Raw genomic sequence first — 19,463 nt, forward strand, 5'->3', positions numbered from 1 at the left:
CCCTTTAAAAAACTAAAAATTTGAGATAATTTCTCTTTCTAAAATTTTGAGATAGTTTCTCTCTCTAAAATTTTGAGATAGTTTATCTCTAAAAAGTTTCAGGTACTTTCTCTCTATAGAACTTAAAATTTGAGATAGTTTATCTCTCTAAAAATTTTGATATTGTTTCTCTCTCTAAAAAATTTCAGGTACTTCCTATCTATAAAACTTAAAATTTGCGATAGTTTCTCTCGAAAAAACTTTTTGAGATAGTTTCTCTCTCTATAAAATTCCAGGTACTTTATCTCTATAAAACTTAAAATTTGAGATATTTTGAGATAGTTTCTCTTTCTAAAAATTTCAGGTATTTTCAATCTATAAAATTTAAAATATGAGATAATTTTTCTCTCTAAAAATTTTGAGATAGTTCATCTCTAAAAAAAATTTCAAGTATTTTCTCTCTAAAACTTAAAATTTGAGATAGTTTCCATCTCTAAAATTTTGAGATAATATTTCTCTCTCTCTAATATTTTAATATACTTTCTATCTCTAGAACTTAAAATATGAGAAAATTTTTCTCTCTAATTCTTGGGATGTTTTGGCATAATTAATTGTATTTTATAAAGTGGGCATCTCCAGGAAAATCTAACTCAAAATTAATTTTTGAGGATAAAGCCAAGGGTACAAATTTATTTATTTTTGGCTTGAAACGAGAGGAAAATAATTTATGACAAAAATACTTTTCTGTCCCAAAATTTTGATTCAAACTCTAGAAATGTGTCATTTCGAAAAATATTTCTAGAAATGTCTTTCCATATACTTAAACGTCCTAAGTGTTACAGAGAGGAAATATGGAGGTCTATGTTAGAGTCTCAGGTTTATTTCAAGAGAACTCTATGTGTCCATTGATATATGAATATAAATATTTACCTACACAAGCAAATAATATATAATAAAAATCGAAAGTAACATATACACCCACACAAACCATAAATACCATATAGTATTCTTATCTGTCCCATACATATTAATTATAGCATGCACCTTTCATACTAATTCGAAGATGCTTTAAGAGAGAGTACGTGGGGTTTGGAGATTAAATTGGGGAGAAAAGTAGTTGGATCTTCAAGTGCATAACAATATGAATATAAGGATAAATAAATTCATGAATGAAAGCTCAATTCATTTTAGACTCGCTGGTTTATTTTAAGTTCTTTAAGGCACCGGAAAGTATGATAAGAGGATATGAAGTATTGATTACTCAAATGCTTTGCAAAGGGGCATTGAAACACAACCCAAGATTTTACGCACGGTTGGATGCCACCATCAAGGATTTATTTAGGGAAACAATCATGGGCCGTCTGGTAAAGAACTATGGAGTTGGGGTCATCTCAAGTGGCCTAGTACGGGTGGCAATGGATCCGGTCCCTACCCGAGACCCGATAACCAGGCCCGACCCAGGTTCAGGTATGAGTCTAAAATTGGACCTGGTGTGTCAGGTTCTGATCCATGTGGACCAGACCCGTATATTGTTATTATTTAAATTATATTTAATATATGATATTTTAATAATTTTTAAGTAATATTTAAATAAATGTAATTGTATATTGTTAGTTGTAATATTTAAATTATATATATATATATATATATATATATATATAGATATATAATATAATAATTAAATGGGTGTCGTTTCTACAAGGTTGCAACCTCAAACAATCCAATTAAGGTGCACCTCCAAATTTTATTATAACATGTCATTTTGGTATTAGAAATTTTTATGATAGTCTGAAAACCTATTTTTATATCTAATTATAAAATTATAAAATAAAAAAAATAGTTAACATCAAGTAGATCTATAAACATATAAAAATATTGAAAATGGGCAGTCTAGATAATGTATTGCAAGATGCACTAGTTTTCGGACTCAAAAATATATATATATTTCATATTCATACATCTTGATGGCGAGATGATCAATTAGAAGATTTTTCAACATTAAAACAATTTTTTCCCATGGATATTTTAAGTGCATCTTTAATTCTACATTTTAAGGTTGCAACTTTATATAAACTTTTTTTAATTTAAATACATTTAAATATTTGTATTTTATTTTAGGCCCGGTCTGGGTCCTAACCCGACCCGACCCGTTTCGACCCCAAGAACGCTCGATGGTATGGTGCTCCTTCTTATCCTTCGATATTTTATATTATAGAGTTTTGGAGACTTTAGAGAAAGGAATGGGGTTGACAGGGCAGAGATGATCTCAAATGAAAATAGTGGCCGAGGGTGTAAAAATGGTAACTGGTTTCTAGATGGCTCCGGCTACAAAAAGCTTCATAAAGACAAGAGGTCAGCTCGGGCAAAAACACATCCAAGCCTTAGGAATGGAAAGTAAAAATAAGGTCAGCTCGAGCAACAACAGAACCAAGCCCCCGGAACAGAGGGCAGGACCATGGCAGGCTTGAACAATAGTAGATCTAGACTTTAGCAATAGACAAAAGCTTGAGATCTTCGCCAAAGAGAGAAAAACAGTTAAGACAGCTGAAAGAACAGAAAGGGGGGCTTGAAGGAGCCGACATAACTTGTTTCCGATGGTACGAATCCAATATTGGTTTAGCAAATTGATCAAAGAATTGCTCGCAGGCAAGAAGAGACATGATTGAGCAATATCAAAGCAACATACTTGATCATATAGGAACATGATAGGGCATAGATGATCTCAGGCTCTAAATTATAGTATCAGATTTATCTTAAGAGAACTCTCAGTGTCCATTGATACATGAATATACAAACTTGTCTATAAAAACAAATAACAAATAGTAAGAATATAAAGAAATCATAATCACCTATACTACACATAAATACAACATACTACACCAACCATTCCCATACATATTGCTTATAGTATACTCCTTCCGCACTATGTGGATAATATATACTTTCCTTAACCGTCTAGGAGTATTAGACTTATATGTGGTGGTATCTTGAAAGGATTAAGGATTTGAGTTAATATTTGAAAATTTGTGGATACAGAGAAACCTAGGGATTTATAATGCTGAATGGATATAATAAGAGTAATTAATTTAGGGGTGGCAATGGGTTGAAGTTATCGGACCCGGACCTAGACCTGGACCCGAACTCAGATTCGACCTAACCCAAAGTTATTGGACCTAGACCTAGACCCGACTGGACCGGACCCGAAGAGACCGGACCGGACCCGAAGTTATCGAACTCGGACCCGATTGGACTTGACTCAAATATAAAAAAATGAAAAATGAAATATTATGTTAAATATATGCATATATTATTTAAATATTACAATTAAAATATATAGTTGTATGTATTTAAATATTCTTAAAATATTATATATTAGGCAGAATTAAAAAAATAATATTATTCAGATTGGGTTGGGTCTAGGTTGGGTCCACATGGACCCGAACCTGGGTCAGGTCTGATCGTTGGATCACGTCCAGGTCCATTGCCACCCCTACTAATTATTATAAACTATGCCTAATTGGGTATGATTTATGGCATGGTCATGAAGTCAAAAAAAGGGAGAAACCTAGCATGTGCTAAGCTTACGCGAGTTGTGATGGAAAAAAAGGTAGAGAGGAAAATCGAACTGGCGTTAGGCTTTGTCGATTGTTATAGAAGAGAGAGAGACAAAAATCGAGCCAGCATTAAGCTTTGCCGACTGTGACAGAAAAGGTGAGAGAGAAATCCAACTGGTGCTTAGCTTCACCTACTGCAACAGAAGAGAAGGAAAGAGAGAGATCCAGCTAGCGCTAGGGTTCATAGACTGTAACAAAAGAGAAGGAGAGAGAGAAATCTAGTCGGTATGCCGACCGCAACAGAAGTGAAGGAGATAGAGAAATCCAGACACGCTGGGCTTCACCTACTGCCATAGAAGTGAAGGAGATAGAGAAATCCAGACACATTTGAGCTTCACCGACTGCATTAGATGAAGAACGAATGGAGATAGAGATGAGAAGAGGAGAGAGAAAGAGATAGAGATGAGAAGAAAAGAGAGAAAGAGATAGAGACGAGAAAGAGGGAAGAAAAAGAGATAAAGACGAGAAAGAGGGAAGGAGAGATAAAAAGGGGAGGAGAGATAAAGAGAAAAGAAGAAGAGAGATAAAGATAGAGATGAGAAAGACGGGAGGAGAGGGAAAGAGATAGAGATGAGAAGAAGAGAGAGATAGCTACAAAAATTAGAGGATGAAAGAGATAGAGATAAAGACATGAAGAAGAGAGAGAAAGAGATAGAGACGAGAAAGAGAGGAGGAGGGAGAAAGAGATGGAGAAGAGAAAGAGGGCGGGCGAGAGAGAGGGGAATTACATAGTAATTATTATAAACTATACGTATGATTTATGGTATGGTCATGGAATCAAAAATTCCAGTTGTTACCTCATAATTTAGGTTCTAAGAGGGTCTATTACAGTTTGAGCGTAGGGGGTAGGCATTTGGATGAATATCCATGATTTCATTATCAAATCGCATAAAATTACATACCAACGAACTTATAACCATTGTAGAAGGCTCTAGACAAATACTGAACTAGTTTAGTATGAGATTGACCAAAAAATCGATGAGTATATTGGGTATGGTACAGTGTGTGCCATGTGCAGTATATATTGTGCTAAAAGCAATGGACCTGGTTGGAATCGACGGATTTGCTCAAAAGAGGGTCATAACTTTCAAATGGCCTATCATAACACTATCAATCTATCCTGATTTTTGGACCAATGGAAAGCTTGGTCAATTTCCTATGAGATGGTATGGGCTTATTTAGATGAATATCAACTGGGTTTATAGTTTTGACCTAAATTTCACGTAGGCAAGCCCGACCCGGATCCGACCGTATCCGATTGGACCCGATCTAAAAATAAAAAATATATATATTTAAATATGTAAATATATACATATATTATTTAAATATTATAGTAAAAAATATGTAGTTATATTTATTTAAATATTATATATTAAATATTATTTAAATAATAACACTCTTCTGATAGAGGACCCGGACTTGGACCCGGACCCGGACCCAACTTGTCAGGTCCAATTTTTTGACGCGGACTTGACTTGAGAAGTCCAATTTTTTGACCCATACCCAGACTCGGGTCGGGTTTGGACATCAGGTCCCGAGTTGGATCTGGGTCCATTGCCGCCCTTAGTTACAGAGTGCGGGTGTTATTTAAGTAATTTGACCATTTTACTGTTTGGGAAGGCTTCTAGGTGTGTTCTAGGGGCTCCAGAATCAATGCCAAATAACCCAGCAAATTTTAGGCCTTTGTGGTTGTCCCTCTTGGATATTTGTTACGTACTCTGAGCTGAATGAATGTGAGAGGAGGAGGCACCAATACCAATAGGATACAAAATATGAAGGAGAAAAGAGATTTTGCAATCTTTAAGACCTAGGCAATGGTGCAGGAGCGATAGTGTACATGAAGTTTTAATATTTGAAAGAATCAATTAGTAAAGGGAATCTCATGGTGTTAAATGGGCCAGCGATTGGCAAATGAGTGGAAAGAACCTCCAAGTGAGAAATGGACCATCAGTTTGCAAGTGAAGAGAACCTCATAGTAGGTGTGGGTGTTGGCACCTAAAATTTGTTCAGTTCTTGGTCCTGATCATAGAATCCTATCCTAGACCAAGCATAGCATAGACAATTCACATGCACCAAGGCTTCCAAATTATCATAATATGCCTTGAAACATAGTCAAATTGCATCAAATATTGATGATAGTGACAATGCCGATATTGTTGATAGTGATGATATCGATATTGAAAAGAACTTCATGGTATGTGTGGGTGTAATCACCTAAAATTTATTCAGTCCTTAGTACTGATCATGGAATCCTATCCTAGACCAAGCATAGACAATTCACATGCATCAAGGGTTCCAAATTACCCTCACTTGAAACATACTCAAATTGCACCAAATATTGATGATAGTGACGATGTCGATATTGAAAAGAACCTCATAATATGTGTGGGTGTAGGCAAATGAAATTTGTTCAGTTCATGGAATCCTATCCTAAGCATAGACAAGACACATGCATCAAGGTTTCTAAATTTCCAAATTAGCCTCATATGCCATGAAATATAGTCAAATTGCAATACATTCAAACTCCACCCAACTGATGAACAAGTCTTAACTATCTAAGTCTAGTGCCCCTTTGATATACCATTCGAATTTTATGGCCGATTTACATAACATATTGCATAATTACATCTAGGTTCACTAGATCCGGCACACTATGCATTAGATCAAACAAACCTTGCACTATACCTTTTTTTTTTGTGCTCAAATTGAACTACTAATCCTCAAGTCAGTGTAGAACCTTGCGGAACATGTCTACAGCCATTTAGTACTCGATTTGATGATGAATTCAAGGTCATTCATCCAAAACCCTATCCCTTGACCTCATTCCATAAAGGAAAAAGTTCATACTAGGTCGTAACCTTATATGTAGAAATTAAGTTGTAGGAATCTATACTGTTCATTTTATTTAGATAGTGTAGATTGTAGGCTATCTTAAAAGACATGCCATTTACGGATACTATTTTAAAAGATGTGTTAAATCTACATCGTCTAAATAAAATAAATGATGTAGAGTATTGCAACTTAATTTCTATGAACACCATTGTAACCCTACATAAATCACACCCATCTATAAATACCCCTTCTTTGAACTCAATTTAAGGGATCTTAAGAGGCCATAACTCGTCTCCAAGCTCCTAGAATCCTAACATGAATCACAAAGCTCTCCTTTCCGCTTCTAAGTTATCCTGAAATATAAATTGGCACTACGAAACCTTTAAAACCCAAATTAGCTCTTGATAAATCCAATCTTGGCATCGTCATCATCGTCAAAGCCCTTTCATAACTAATTAGGGTCGGCTACACGAATTCTGATCCATCAGGGATACCCTCAGTGAGGTCATGCGTCCCCATATCTTTTCTCACCACTTCCAATCATGTCCTTTTGGGCTACCCCTTGCCCTTTTTTAACCTCCTACTAACCCCAAACTTAGCATAGTTTATCTAATTAACTCTAATCCACCCAATTAAACACCAATCTCCAAACCTACGTAATCTAGAATCCGTTGATCACTCTCTATCTACAATTTTTAAGGCCCTAATCTATTACGCTTTCACCCAATTTTGGTCTTAAAACCCAAAGTCTTCCCATATACCACTCCACGTTTGTATAGAGCCTAGGCTCTAAACAATCAAATTAGAGCCTACCTTCAAATAGTGTCAAAAAATGTGATTTTAATATTGAAAATCTTTCTGATAGCCTTAAAACATATTTTCATTTTTAGTTATAAATTTTAAAGCTTCAAAAATAGTGTAGATCGACATATCTATGAAAACTTGAAATTTTTGAAACTTGACGGTAAACAAATGCGTACAAAATACACTATTTCCAAAACTTGAAATCCATTTTCTTCTCATGTCCATGCATCATGATGTCAAGATGATCAATTTGAGGATATTTGGGAATCAAAACAATGTCTTCTGGTGAAATTTTTTATATAAGCTCTAATTTGATTGTTTAGAGCCTCAGCTCTATATAAACTTTTCCCTTAAAAAATAATCCCTATATTTTATGGAAAAAGTTTATAGAAAGGGGAGGCCCTAAACAATCAAATTAAGGCGCACATCGATTCTAAACATTCCTCAAATCAATCATCTTGACTTCAAGATGTATGGATATGAGAAAAAATGGATTTCAAGTCTTGGAAATAGTTCATTTTGTAATGTATTATCTGGATCGTCAATTTTCAATATTTTTAAGTGTTCATAGATATGCTCGATCTGCATTTTTTTTTAAGTTTTAAATTTTTTAATTTGAGATAAAAACAAATTTTTAAGCTATCACAAAGATTTTCACTGCTAAAACAATACCTCTCGATACTATTTGAAGGCGCGTCTTCCTTTAAATGCTTGGGGCTTCAACCTTATACAAACCACACCCATATCTTATATTTTGCATTTAAAACGTACTTTTATAAAGCAAATGGTATATTTTGAATTATTTTTCTATACATCAGAGCTCAAATGTAGTAGATTGATACTTCTTACCATCAAATACCTATAATAAATAAATAAAATTATCGTAATACCCCTAAATATTGTAGGGGTATATTTTATTATTTATTATTTTTAAGTTTTCAGGAATTGAGTGTAAAATATGAAAAAATCTAAAAAAAAAAAAAGGGAATTTTTTTGTGAATATATCTGCCAATGCTAATGTAATAATTGTTATGATGATGATAGGATATAAGGGTGTTAATGGAGCCAGTCTCAGTGTAAGGCAAACATCCAGACATAGAGGTCCAGACCTAGCCTTATCAAAGTAGTCATATAGGTCCGGGCCGGGCCAACTTAGTAGAATTATTTGTGTTTCTTTATTATCCCCTTGTCCCTTATTTTTTAGAGAATACTTTATTATCCCGTTGTCCTTTATTTTTTAGAGAGACGGTAATGTGTGAGAGAGATGTAGCTTTAGAAAGAGATATGGAGTTTGGGTTTTAGAGAGAGAGATGGAGTTTAGGTTTTAAAAAGAGAAATGGAGTTTTGAAAGAGAGAGGGTGATACGAGAAATGGATGGAGTTTTAGAGAGATATATAGAATTTAAATAGGGTGTCATTTAGTGTTTGTTTGAGACAAAAATTTATGATAGGGTCTAGAGAGTTGTAAGATAGAAAAGATGAAGATTTTTTATTTAGGAGTAATATTTTCAATTTTTAAGTATGATATGGACGGTATAAATAAAAAATAATAAGATTTTTTATTATTATTATTTATTCATGTAAAAGCAACATACACAAATAAAAGAAAAGGAGGAGTTGGGGTGTCTCGATATATATAAGCCGGGACCCACCCAAGCTGCATCTATCAAGAATTTTCGAAATTACCCATCAAAGCGTGTACATGAACTAGGTAAAAAGACTAAAATACCGCTCACTAATCACTTTAATCCACACATATCTCAAACAACGTTCATCCCATCCTAGCATGCAAACACCTGTTTATTTCCTAGGCACAAACATGCCCTTCCCACTTAACCAAATTACGAAAATATCCTCGCTGGAGGCGCTAGAACCCGGCAGTGAAGGGAAACCCTGTTGAGCCTAGCCAGCTTCCCCCGTTAATAAAATCGCCTACCGTAAATTGCTTAGCCTCAGATGCTGATGTAATTACCTTGTAGCCCTTCCACTTCACCCTTCCCGACGTCCCGGCCCCGGCACCGGTGTTCTGATACTCGCCGTAGTACAGCGTATTGAGGGCGAAGTTGCCGTTCCACTCGTGCCAACCTGCCGGGTTTATGACATCGCTAATCGTGGATTGCATTATCACAGTTCTCGAATACTCCTTCCATGGCCGGCCCAAATACGTCGGGAAAGAGCTCTTCACGGGGGCAAGGTCAGAGTCCGCACTGATCCTGCATTTGTGGATTGAAATTCCAGTGTTTTGATTCGGGTCCTCCCGGCCCTGTGCTGTTACCATGTTCTTTTGGCCAGAGTTGGGGCGCCGAGCAAGGATGTCACAATTCTGGAGGACTGCAGCAGCATTTCCAAAGATGAAATCGACGGTGCCGTATATGAAGCATTCGCGGTAGAACTGGCGGAGGGAGTGGACGTAGAGAGTGTCTTGGTAGGCGATCATGTCGCAGCGATAGAAAGCAGAAAAGTCTGAACCAACACGGAGGGCCACCGCTTGATGTTTCGAGGGGCCAGCGGTGTTCTGGAAGGTAATGTCCCGCGCGAGGAAGCGTTCGCCGACGGCGGCTGCCAAGCACCCAAAGAGACAGAGATGGTTAGTGTTACTTAGGGGTGTTAACATGCCAGGCTGCGATGGCCTGCGGGATTTCTCAATTTAGGCCCATAGAGCTTTTGGGCCGGCCCAAAATTTTTCATAAGTTGTTAAATGAAATTTTCGTTACGTTCATAGTAGGACTGGGCCCTGTCCTACTTTTTGGCTTCCAGCCACATAGGCAAGATATCTTACTGGACCCAAAATTAATTGTTCACGCCCGGGTATACATTAATGACTTCGGGCTTGGTCGGGTCGGGCCAAACCCTGCACATTAACAGCTCTAGTGTTGCTTCTTTGATTGACATAACCCAAAATTATGGTGAGATGGATATAAGATTCGCTTATCCGAAACGAGACCTCTATAAACTTGAAATACAGGGTAGATGCCTGAAACAATTAGTAGTTTGTAGTAAATGATCCTGTAGTTCGACTCTTAGAAACAACGCTTGAAAAATCGAACCGGACTTGGAAACCAGTCAAGGGCTGGGTCCGAGTAACAGATAAATCGGCCAGTTAAAAGTGTTAAAAAAATAAAAAAATAAAAATTTCAAAAAGAGTATACTTAAATCATAATTAAACTCCAAATGAAGTTGAAAAGTAAGTGAAAAAGTGGATTTCAAGAAATCGATTTATGCCTAAAGGTATTTTAGAAATAATCTACAAACCAAATTGTAAAAATAAGTAATGATAGCTAAAACACTATACAATCATTACCAAAATAAAAACACATTACAAACAAATCCTTTATTTTTTAAGACTTTCTATAGTTTTTACTTTTTAAAGAAAATATCAGGTTCACCCAGTGTTTGCAAAATCGAACCGGAACGGTTAACCGGTCATGAGGCTGGGAGTCCGGTTTGAACCGGAACCGGATTAACCGGAACGGTTAACAGAACTAACCGATCAAGTAGATTTTTTTAAAAAAAAATAGGTCAAATCCTCCCCAAAAAAATTTAAAAAAAATTTAGAAAAACTTGGATTAAGTATGTACTATCATATTACATACATTTATCTTATAAAAAAAAAATTGAAACAACTTTTTATATAATTTAATATTTGAATATTATGGAGATATGCAAGACAATTTATAATTTCACATAAATTCAAGTGATGAAGTTACAAAGTCCAACTAACAATTGATGATGCAACAATATATGCTTCTATATTGTTTTAATGTTGATGTTGAAAAATATTGTATTAATGTTGAAAAACCCTTTAATATGGTTTAGAGTTGGGTTTGAGAGCGTAATTTTTTTCTAGCATGATGTTCCTAGTTTTTCGAAGGGTTGTGAGGAGAGAGCACCTCATTTACTCAGCAACTTGGTTATCAAATGTAGGTTGTGGGTCAAGGTGTTAAATGTTGCTTGAAATGGCCAAATCGATTTTGAAATGGCCAAACCTCATTTACTCAGTACACTTTTGAGTTGGGTTTTAACATGATATATATATATATATATATATATATATATATATATATATATATATATATATATATATATATATATATATATATATATATATATATATATATAAGATGGCAACTTTAAAATATAGAATTCACATGCATACTAACAAACGGTTAATTTTTTATCCATTTCAGCATGTGGAAACATGAGAGATGAGTAAAACACTTTTTAGTTTCTACCTCTTTTTTTCATGGAGGCTAATAAACAGATTTAAGGAGTATGAAGTTGCAACAAATAATAGATAGCTTGTAACAAATAAAAAAACAAATTAGACGAAAATATCACAACTAAACAAGAAGTTGAGAACACAGACAACAGTAACATGCACAAAAAATAACCTTAAAAAGAAGTAAAAAAAAATTCTCATATACATCACAAAAAAAAATATTTTTATAAAAAATATATATAACATTAAAACCACTCCAACAAGCTCACCAAAAATATATCACATTAAAAAGAAAGAAAATATTTTTTTTCTCATATTCATCACAAAAAAATATATTTTTTGTAAAATAAATAAATAACATAAAAAAAGATCCAAAAAGCTCAACAACAATATATAAAATTTTTAAAAAACAAGAATATTCATATTCATCACAAATTTTCTCATATTCATCACAAATAATATACTTTTATAAAAGCAACACGTAATTTTATTAAAAAATAATTTTTTTAAGAACCCTAAAATCGAGCCAAAGAACACATAAAGTTTAGAGTCAAAATCAACCCCAAATCTTTCATTTTTTGAACAAATTGACATGGGACATGATAGATACTTTAATTAAGATTCAAATGCCCCAAATTTCATGAAGATTCATTCACTATTGAGATCTTTATTCAAAAAATTACGGATTTTCACTTCACGAAAATTCCAGGAAAAAAACATTGCAAAAAAAAATTGATATAAAAACATTTAATCAATAGTAAATCAAAATAACTAGTTTATTTGATACATGAGGCCTTTATGATCAAACTTCAGTGACCAATTTGATAAAAATCGACTAATTGATCCATCAGAAATCAATTTGTTTGAATAAAAAACAGTTCTTCTAGCAGCAGTATTTCAGGCCCAAAAATACCTCAAATCTTCATCGTTTTGGAAAAATTGAAATATATGAACATTGAATCCTTAACAATTAATCAAAGCCCTCCATTTTTATGAAACTCTATGAGGTATTGAAGATGCATTTGATAGAATGGCGGAAATTTCTAATTTTCAAAAATCCCATTTTCAATCTGCCAAAAACTCTTTGTTTTTGGAATTTTGATTCAATAATCAACGATTTATAGAAACTTTTTGGTGTATAACATCAATAGTTGACCGAAAAAAACAAAAAATATGCAAAAAAAAGCTACAAAATCTTGTTCTATGAAAAATAACGGGCCTGTATCAAATAACAACCGTTATTTGATGCGTTGAAAACGTCATTATATCGGGCGTTAAAACGACAAACCCAACCGACTAGGAAAAACCAGCCGCTTTAGACTAAAAACTGCTGGTTCGACCTCGAACCGGCCGGTTTGTGCCGATTTTTTTTAAAGAGTGTCATCTTATGAGGTGTGCCGTAAAACCGGCCCTAACCAAACTTGCCACCCCACTGGTAGCGATCTAACCGGCTAGTTTTGCGAACACTGATCAACCAATGCCCGTCACCATTTGAACCAGTCAAAATCAGATCAGCCAATGCCCGATTCTGATTTGACACGCCTGTTCCGAGTTGAAGTGGCCGACTTTTCTAACAATGCTTACAAGTCTTGGCCGAAAATTGAGAAGCCAAACAGTCAAATAACAGTCACTATAGAATCACAGTCCCCAAGTCCCGCACCATTTTGAATGTGGTTTAGGACTGATGCTAGGTCAGGAAATTCAAAACAAATCTTTAATACATCAGATGAGATGTTAGATTAAAGAGGACACAATATATCAAAACAAATAATCCATATTTCCAAATTTATTTGTCCATATCCTTGCAACACATGGAAGACCAGAGAGGGTCTGTCAGGCTCATGGGGCGTCTCGTATTTTAGGTCATGATGGGACCGTGGTTCATGGTATATAGTCAGGCCATAGGTCATTATGCGACCATGGTTCATGGTATCTAGTCAGGACATTGTGTAGGACTGACAAATGTTCAGCTAAAGGTGTAAGAGAAATTTCTTTTTGATTATGACTGGTTTGGGTTGGACACAAAGTTTGAATTTTCTTTTTTTTTTGTTTTTTGTTTTTTGAAGTTTGGAGAAAACTTCATTTTACTGTTTTACCCTAATGTAATTAACAATACATTTACAACCACCCAATTTAAATCTAAATGTGACTTCTTCATATGGAAAGGAAATAGTCTATTTGTATACTTTTTTCAAGAGTAATTGTCATTTCACCGTCTATAACTTCGTTCCAACCATGCTAAAAAGTAAATTACCTCTCGAGATAATCCTTGCAAAGCATATTAAGACTTTGGCAATGGCAATGGCATGGATTTGGGATAGCCCAGCCTTAGCCCTAGCCTGACCTTTGTCCTTATAAAGCTAAGCAAAAAACTAATGAAAAGAAATAAAAGAAAAAATAAAGAAAAAAGAGGGTCATGCTTGGCCAGTTGAACGGGCCAGAACTGGCCCTAGCCCGGCCTAATGTCACAATTTGTGGCCCAAACCCTATTTTTTTATGTTGGGCCGACTGTGCCAGGTCGAAGCACTCTGCCCATTGCCATCCCCACTAGAAATGAAAAAACAATAGAAATATAAAAAAATAAAGAGAAAGAAAAATAAAATTCACAAAACAAAAGCATGCCCAATCACCCAAATTTTAGCTTGGAATCAGATAGAAAAAAAACCATTCCATATGATGTTTGGCGCAACATGGGAACATCCACCAATCCTTTTAGAGAACACATGGTTAGATACCTTTCTAGATTAGGATACAACAGTAGATTATGTATACATATAGAATCCAATGTTTTAAAACTCAGATCGGTTGAACAGATCATTCACCTACAGATCCACATCAAATCGCCAATAGACAATTTGGATCTGATATAGACCGGTCCGAATCAACAATCAAGAAAATATTAAAAATTAAGCAAAATAAAATAGGAATTATTGGCTGAAGATTTAGAGGGGCACTAAAAAATATAAATTAGTCTTATAAAATAAAAAATATTATAAAGAGGGGATTTTAGGCAGGATTAAGTATGACCCTTACTATCTCCAAACAAATTTAATGTATATTGATTCTTATCCAAAACGATAATCCAGATAGAAAATCGGATCGTTTTAAAATATTGCATCTTTGACATGCGGATCAGAAATGGATTGTACAAATATGGGAAGAACATTATCCAAGGCTGAAACCCGTGGGTATCCTCACGAGAAATAGACAATATTGGGAAGATAACGTATGTGATTAATACTTGATTCCTGACATTTTCAGTGCACGCATGTGGCGAAATTCTCTTTCCTTGTGAGGCGCAAATACAAAAGCGCACACACATACATGGCCACAATGAATGTTGTCGATTCTATTATTCTTATAAGTGACAAGAGTCAAAGTTAAAAAAACAATTTTCGACTTCATAATTAGCTTAAGCTTAAAAATATAACGAATCGGAGTGATTGTGGCTTTCTTGTAATAAAAATAAACAATTTCATTATATACAATCATGTTTGTTAAAAATTAATAAGTAAAGCAGTTAATTAGGTCGATGCAAAACAATTTTGACCAAATTTGGATTACAAGGTTACGGGAATTTAAGCCTACGAAATAACATATCCTTATCCGCACTGTTTTACATTTGATAATAGCTACGGTGGAGCAAATTTCTTAAGGCAAATATAAATCAATGTAGCAAATATAAATCAATGTAGGAAACCGCTACATGAAGACGGTACTCTGCCTTGGGCAAGATAGTAACTCGGACCAGTTAAGACAGAGGTACAACCAAGGTTAAAAAGCGTTAAAAATAAAAACAAAAAATATGAAAAATATATTTAAAATAATATTAAACAAAATAATGAGGTTAAAAAAAAAGTGAAAAATAGATTATGAAAAATCAATTTATGATCAGAGGTCTTTTAGAAATAATCCAAAAAAAGAAAAATGTAAAAATGAATATTCATGGCCAAAATACTTTTCAATCTTCGTCAAAAGGACGCGGTTAGCATGCGACCAACCCACATGTTGTAGAAATGTGGGCTTGGCAATAAATATGTTTTTTAATTATAATTTGATCTTAATTTTTAACGAATATATAATCTTTAACATGGAAAGTATGAATACGAAAAAGAAAAAAAAATAAAAAATTGGAAACTATAAATAATTATTATATTAAGAAAGCATTTGGACCGCCAGTTAAAATTGTATTTAGATGGACCATCTATTTGCATCCATCTTTAAGATGGATGCTTTATACATTTGGACCACATATTGTACAACTGCGGTCCAGCCCCGCATGAAACAATTGTTCTTTCTCTTTTTACTATTTTGCAAAAGTTATGGTGTACGGGTTCCTTGGAGATCACGAGATGATTCCATTCTAGACTAATACTTCACATTTATGTCCAACTAGGGCTTTATGGGTGTGGCTTTAATCTATGAAGTGGAAACACTAGTGAGTATTCTGTTCTGTGAAAATATGCATCAATGATGACAGAAAAAGACAATTCAACCAGAAAAATAAAGCCAATATTATAAGGGCATATGGTAATGGAAGGTGTATAGGTTGGGTACTAACAATCTGGAGTACTTTATAAAAGTGAAAGGGAGGATTTCAGAGCATTTTGTCGGTTGCTTTCGAAACCAGATCTGAGTGTGATCCCATTTTTCAAATTACAAATATTCTGACCCCAAAAGCAACATTGAGGAACAACAAAACAAAAAAAAAAAGCCAGTGTTGTCATTTTCGCTTCGGGGCCTTTTTTTTTTTTTCAGTTTGGTGGACAAAATAATGACACAATTCAGTGTTTTGGCTGATTCGATTTGGATGAAGGCTTTGAAATTTTTAAAAACTTGTAATATAAATAAAGAACATTTATATATATATATATATATATATAACATTTAAATAATAAAAATTTAAAATTCAAAAAAGAAAAAAGACAATTATGTGCTTAGGCCGAAGATTATGAATAAGATCAAAGCGGACCGTAGAATATACTTGTATTTAAAAAAGGCAATTTGTGCTTCGGCTGAATAGGCTGAAGCTTCGATCTAAGAGGCCGAATCAAACTGAAGCAAGTTGAGGTTGATGCATCTAAACTTTGCCTTGCTTTAGCCTAGACCGAAAATCCTAAGACTTCGACCTCTTCAGCTGAAGCAAAGTGAATTTAATAACATTATATCAATTAATTTTTTCCCTCACCCCATTATTTTTGTATATACGTAATGCTTTTAAATGTAAATATTAGTAAAGCCTTAAACTCATAACTCATCGAAAAATTGAAATTCAAGTATCAGAAAACCTCTACATCAATCATCTCGGCTTGAACATTATGGTTGTGAAAATAAAATTAGATTTCAAACTCTAAAAATAATATATATTGTATCATATTACCTATTTCGCCCAAAAAATAAAAGCTTATAGATCCAGAAGATCTATACCATTTTTGAGTTTCGAATTTCATTATGGGTTCTAGAAATTGATTTTAAAGCCATAATGGAGATTTCCATTATGTATCCATTCACTTAAATTTATTTCTTTATTTTATTTTATTTTGAATCTAATCAACTCACCTACAGTGGCGGACCTGAACGTTGTGCTCCCATCCTTCACATTCTTGCTTCCAGTTATGATCGTCTTCATTCTTCCATCCCCCAAAAACATTATATTCGTCTTCTTCTTTGGGACCTCCACATTTTCCCTATACACCCCCGCCTTTATCCTAATCACGTATCTCTTACTGCTCTTTTCCGGGGCCGCGGCCACTGCGGCAGCCACCGTCTTGAAATCGCCACTCCCGTCGGCGGCCACAACGACATTGGGTGTCACGGAACTCGACTGCAAGAGTCTCCGATCACCGGCTGACATCCATGCAGGAAAACCGTCCTCACCAGCAAAACTCTCTGGAAGGTTGTTCTCCTCGAGCTTTCGACCGGCAGCTGACCTTTCAGCGGCCATGTCTGTGTCTGTCATGTTTTTTATCATGGCTAACGCATTGCTAATGAGTTTCTCGACGTAAACGCAGCCACCGCTTATGATCTTCCGAACGCCGCCTCCCTTTATGTGCGAAAAACCGTCCAAACAAGTCTCCTGATTCGTCATCGCCCCGCTCAGAAGTGTCTTGAGATCGCTTGCGTGGTCCGATATGGACTTTTTCGAAGGATAGAGCTCCAACTCCTCATCAGTTTTACGGAGTTCGTCGAGCGTCTCGTCGACGAGCTCCAGGCAGTCGTGCAGGGCAGTGTGCTCCGCCTCCAAGACGTCCTTCCGGCCGTAGAGCTTCTTGAGCTTGAAGTACGCATGCTCCCCGGCCGTAATCGAGAGGTTGAGAGCGGCCTCGATGACGTCTTTTTGGCTCGAAGCTTTCTCCGCGGCGGCCGGAAATGCAGAAAGAGAAGAGAAGCATAGCTCAGGGTAGAGGGTGGAGGAGCATGCAGATTTGACAACGGCATGGAAGGCGGGCTCCGGTTGGGCTTTATGGTGCCTTGATTTGTGGGTGGCAACGGTGGAGATTAGAGCAACGATGGCTACTAGCAAGAGGAGAGCAATGAGCGTCTTCCCCTTTGGAACCTTCATTTTATCTCTCCTCTTCTTCTTCTTTTGTTTTTTGGGGTTTTCTCTCTAACCACTTGTGGGGGTGGCTGGGGATTTAAGGGATTGCTCCAAAGCTAAAATAACAAAAATACCCCTCATTGAGGTTGGTAAGAACTCCTGTCTGGTCCTTTCAAGCAGATTCAGTTCGATGCAAAATGACAAAAGTACCCCTGGAGTGGCTGTGACTGGCTTTTTTGCAATTGTGACGGAGATTGCCCTTGCCTTTTTAACAAGGCGGGGGTTTAGTCCATGCTTTTTTGGAATTTGAATGGCAACTCATGGAACAACCTTCTATAGCATCATCATCATCTTCAGAGAAATTATTTATTTATTTATTTATTTTTAATTAATTAAGATCTGATATACCAGTTTTTTATCCTATACATGATCCAAAAAATAGAGCTATTAAAAGTTGAAAGAAAAGCAATGGATTCGGGTGACAGTATAAGTAAGGAAAAGTTTTTAGAAGTTTGAGGCTCTAAATAATCAAATTAAAGTGTACCTAAAAAAATTCATTACAAGTTGTTTCAATACCGAAAAACCCTTAAATCCCATCATCTCAACCTTAAGACAATGGATGTTAAAAATGAGTGGACTTCGAATGTTGAAAATAGTGCATTTTCTAGATCGTCAAATTTCAAGTGTTCGAAGATCTTCTTGATCTACCCTATTTTTTAAGCTTTAAATTTTATAATTAGAGATGAAAATAAAATTTCAGGCCATCATGATGATTTTTGGTTTTGAAATAATGTCTTTCGATACTATTTGAAGGTGTGCCGTATTTTGATTGTTTATGGCCTCAACCTTATACAAACCAAACCCTATAGTAATGAACAGCTAAACAAATATTAATTCTATGTTTCTGCTCAAAATCAATAGTAAATTTCAGAAAAAAAAAAAAAAAGTTAAAGGGCAAAGAATGATAGTTTTAAAGCAATTTCTAAAAGTTCTTCTTAGCACAAATTCACCCAAAAAAAGATAATTTAAAATTTTGGAAAATATGCAATACAATAATATTTCAGCTCGTAAACAAATTCAAAACATTTAAAACCTTTTCTTAAAAAATAGTATTCTTGAAATAATCACGTGTTAAACAGAGTCTTGCAAATTATAAATAGGTCGCCATGGACAACTTTAATGGAAAAACAATTAATATTCTTAAAAAAAATTGTATTTCGAATTGGGCTTTGCTAATTGCAAAATAGAGGTATTAACAGGTTAAAGAACAATTAATTCTGGTCACAATATAAGTAATCAACAAATAAATCAATATTAATTGTATGTTTCTGCTCAAAATCAATCGTAAATTTTAAAAAAGAATAGCAAGAACAATTCTAAATCCATTTCTACAAGTTTTAAAATTTGTTAAGAATGATGCAATACAACAATATTTCATTTTCTCGAAGAACCCAATGTTTTTTAAGTTATTTTGAGTA

General features: G+C 34.9%; 1 protein-coding gene across 1 annotated transcript; it reads right to left on the minus strand.

Moving 5' to 3' along the window:
- Window positions 1-8,892: 8,892 nt before the first annotated feature.
- Window positions 8,893-18,060, minus strand: LOC18423947 (pectinesterase). Its single transcript, XM_006828523.4, has 2 exons — window positions 17,007-18,060; window positions 8,893-9,787 (listed from the first exon to the last, which is right to left on the minus strand). Exons 1-2 carry the CDS (start codon window positions 18,007-18,009, stop codon window positions 9,096-9,098), a joined length of 1,695 nt encoding a protein of 564 aa, XP_006828586.1. The 5' UTR covers window positions 18,010-18,060; the 3' UTR covers window positions 8,893-9,095.
- Between the last annotated feature and the right edge of the window lie 1,403 nt (window positions 18,061-19,463).

This window comes from Amborella trichopoda, chromosome 13 (assembly GCF_054954075.1).
Source record: "Amborella trichopoda isolate Santa Cruz 75 chromosome 13, AtrichopodaSantaCruz75HAP2 v2.0, whole genome shotgun sequence".
NCBI classification, from domain to species: Eukaryota; Viridiplantae; Streptophyta; class Magnoliopsida; order Amborellales; family Amborellaceae; genus Amborella; species Amborella trichopoda.

Coding starts and splice junctions, on each gene's coding strand:
- LOC18423947 (XM_006828523.4), bottom strand. CDS start 18,009: ATGAAGGTTCCAAAGGGGAAGACGCTCATTGCTCTCCTCTTGCTAGTA. Junction 9,788..17,006: donor GTTCAGGTCCGCCACTGTAG/GTGAGTTGATTA, acceptor GGTGCTTGGCAG/CCGCCGTCGGCGAACGCTTC.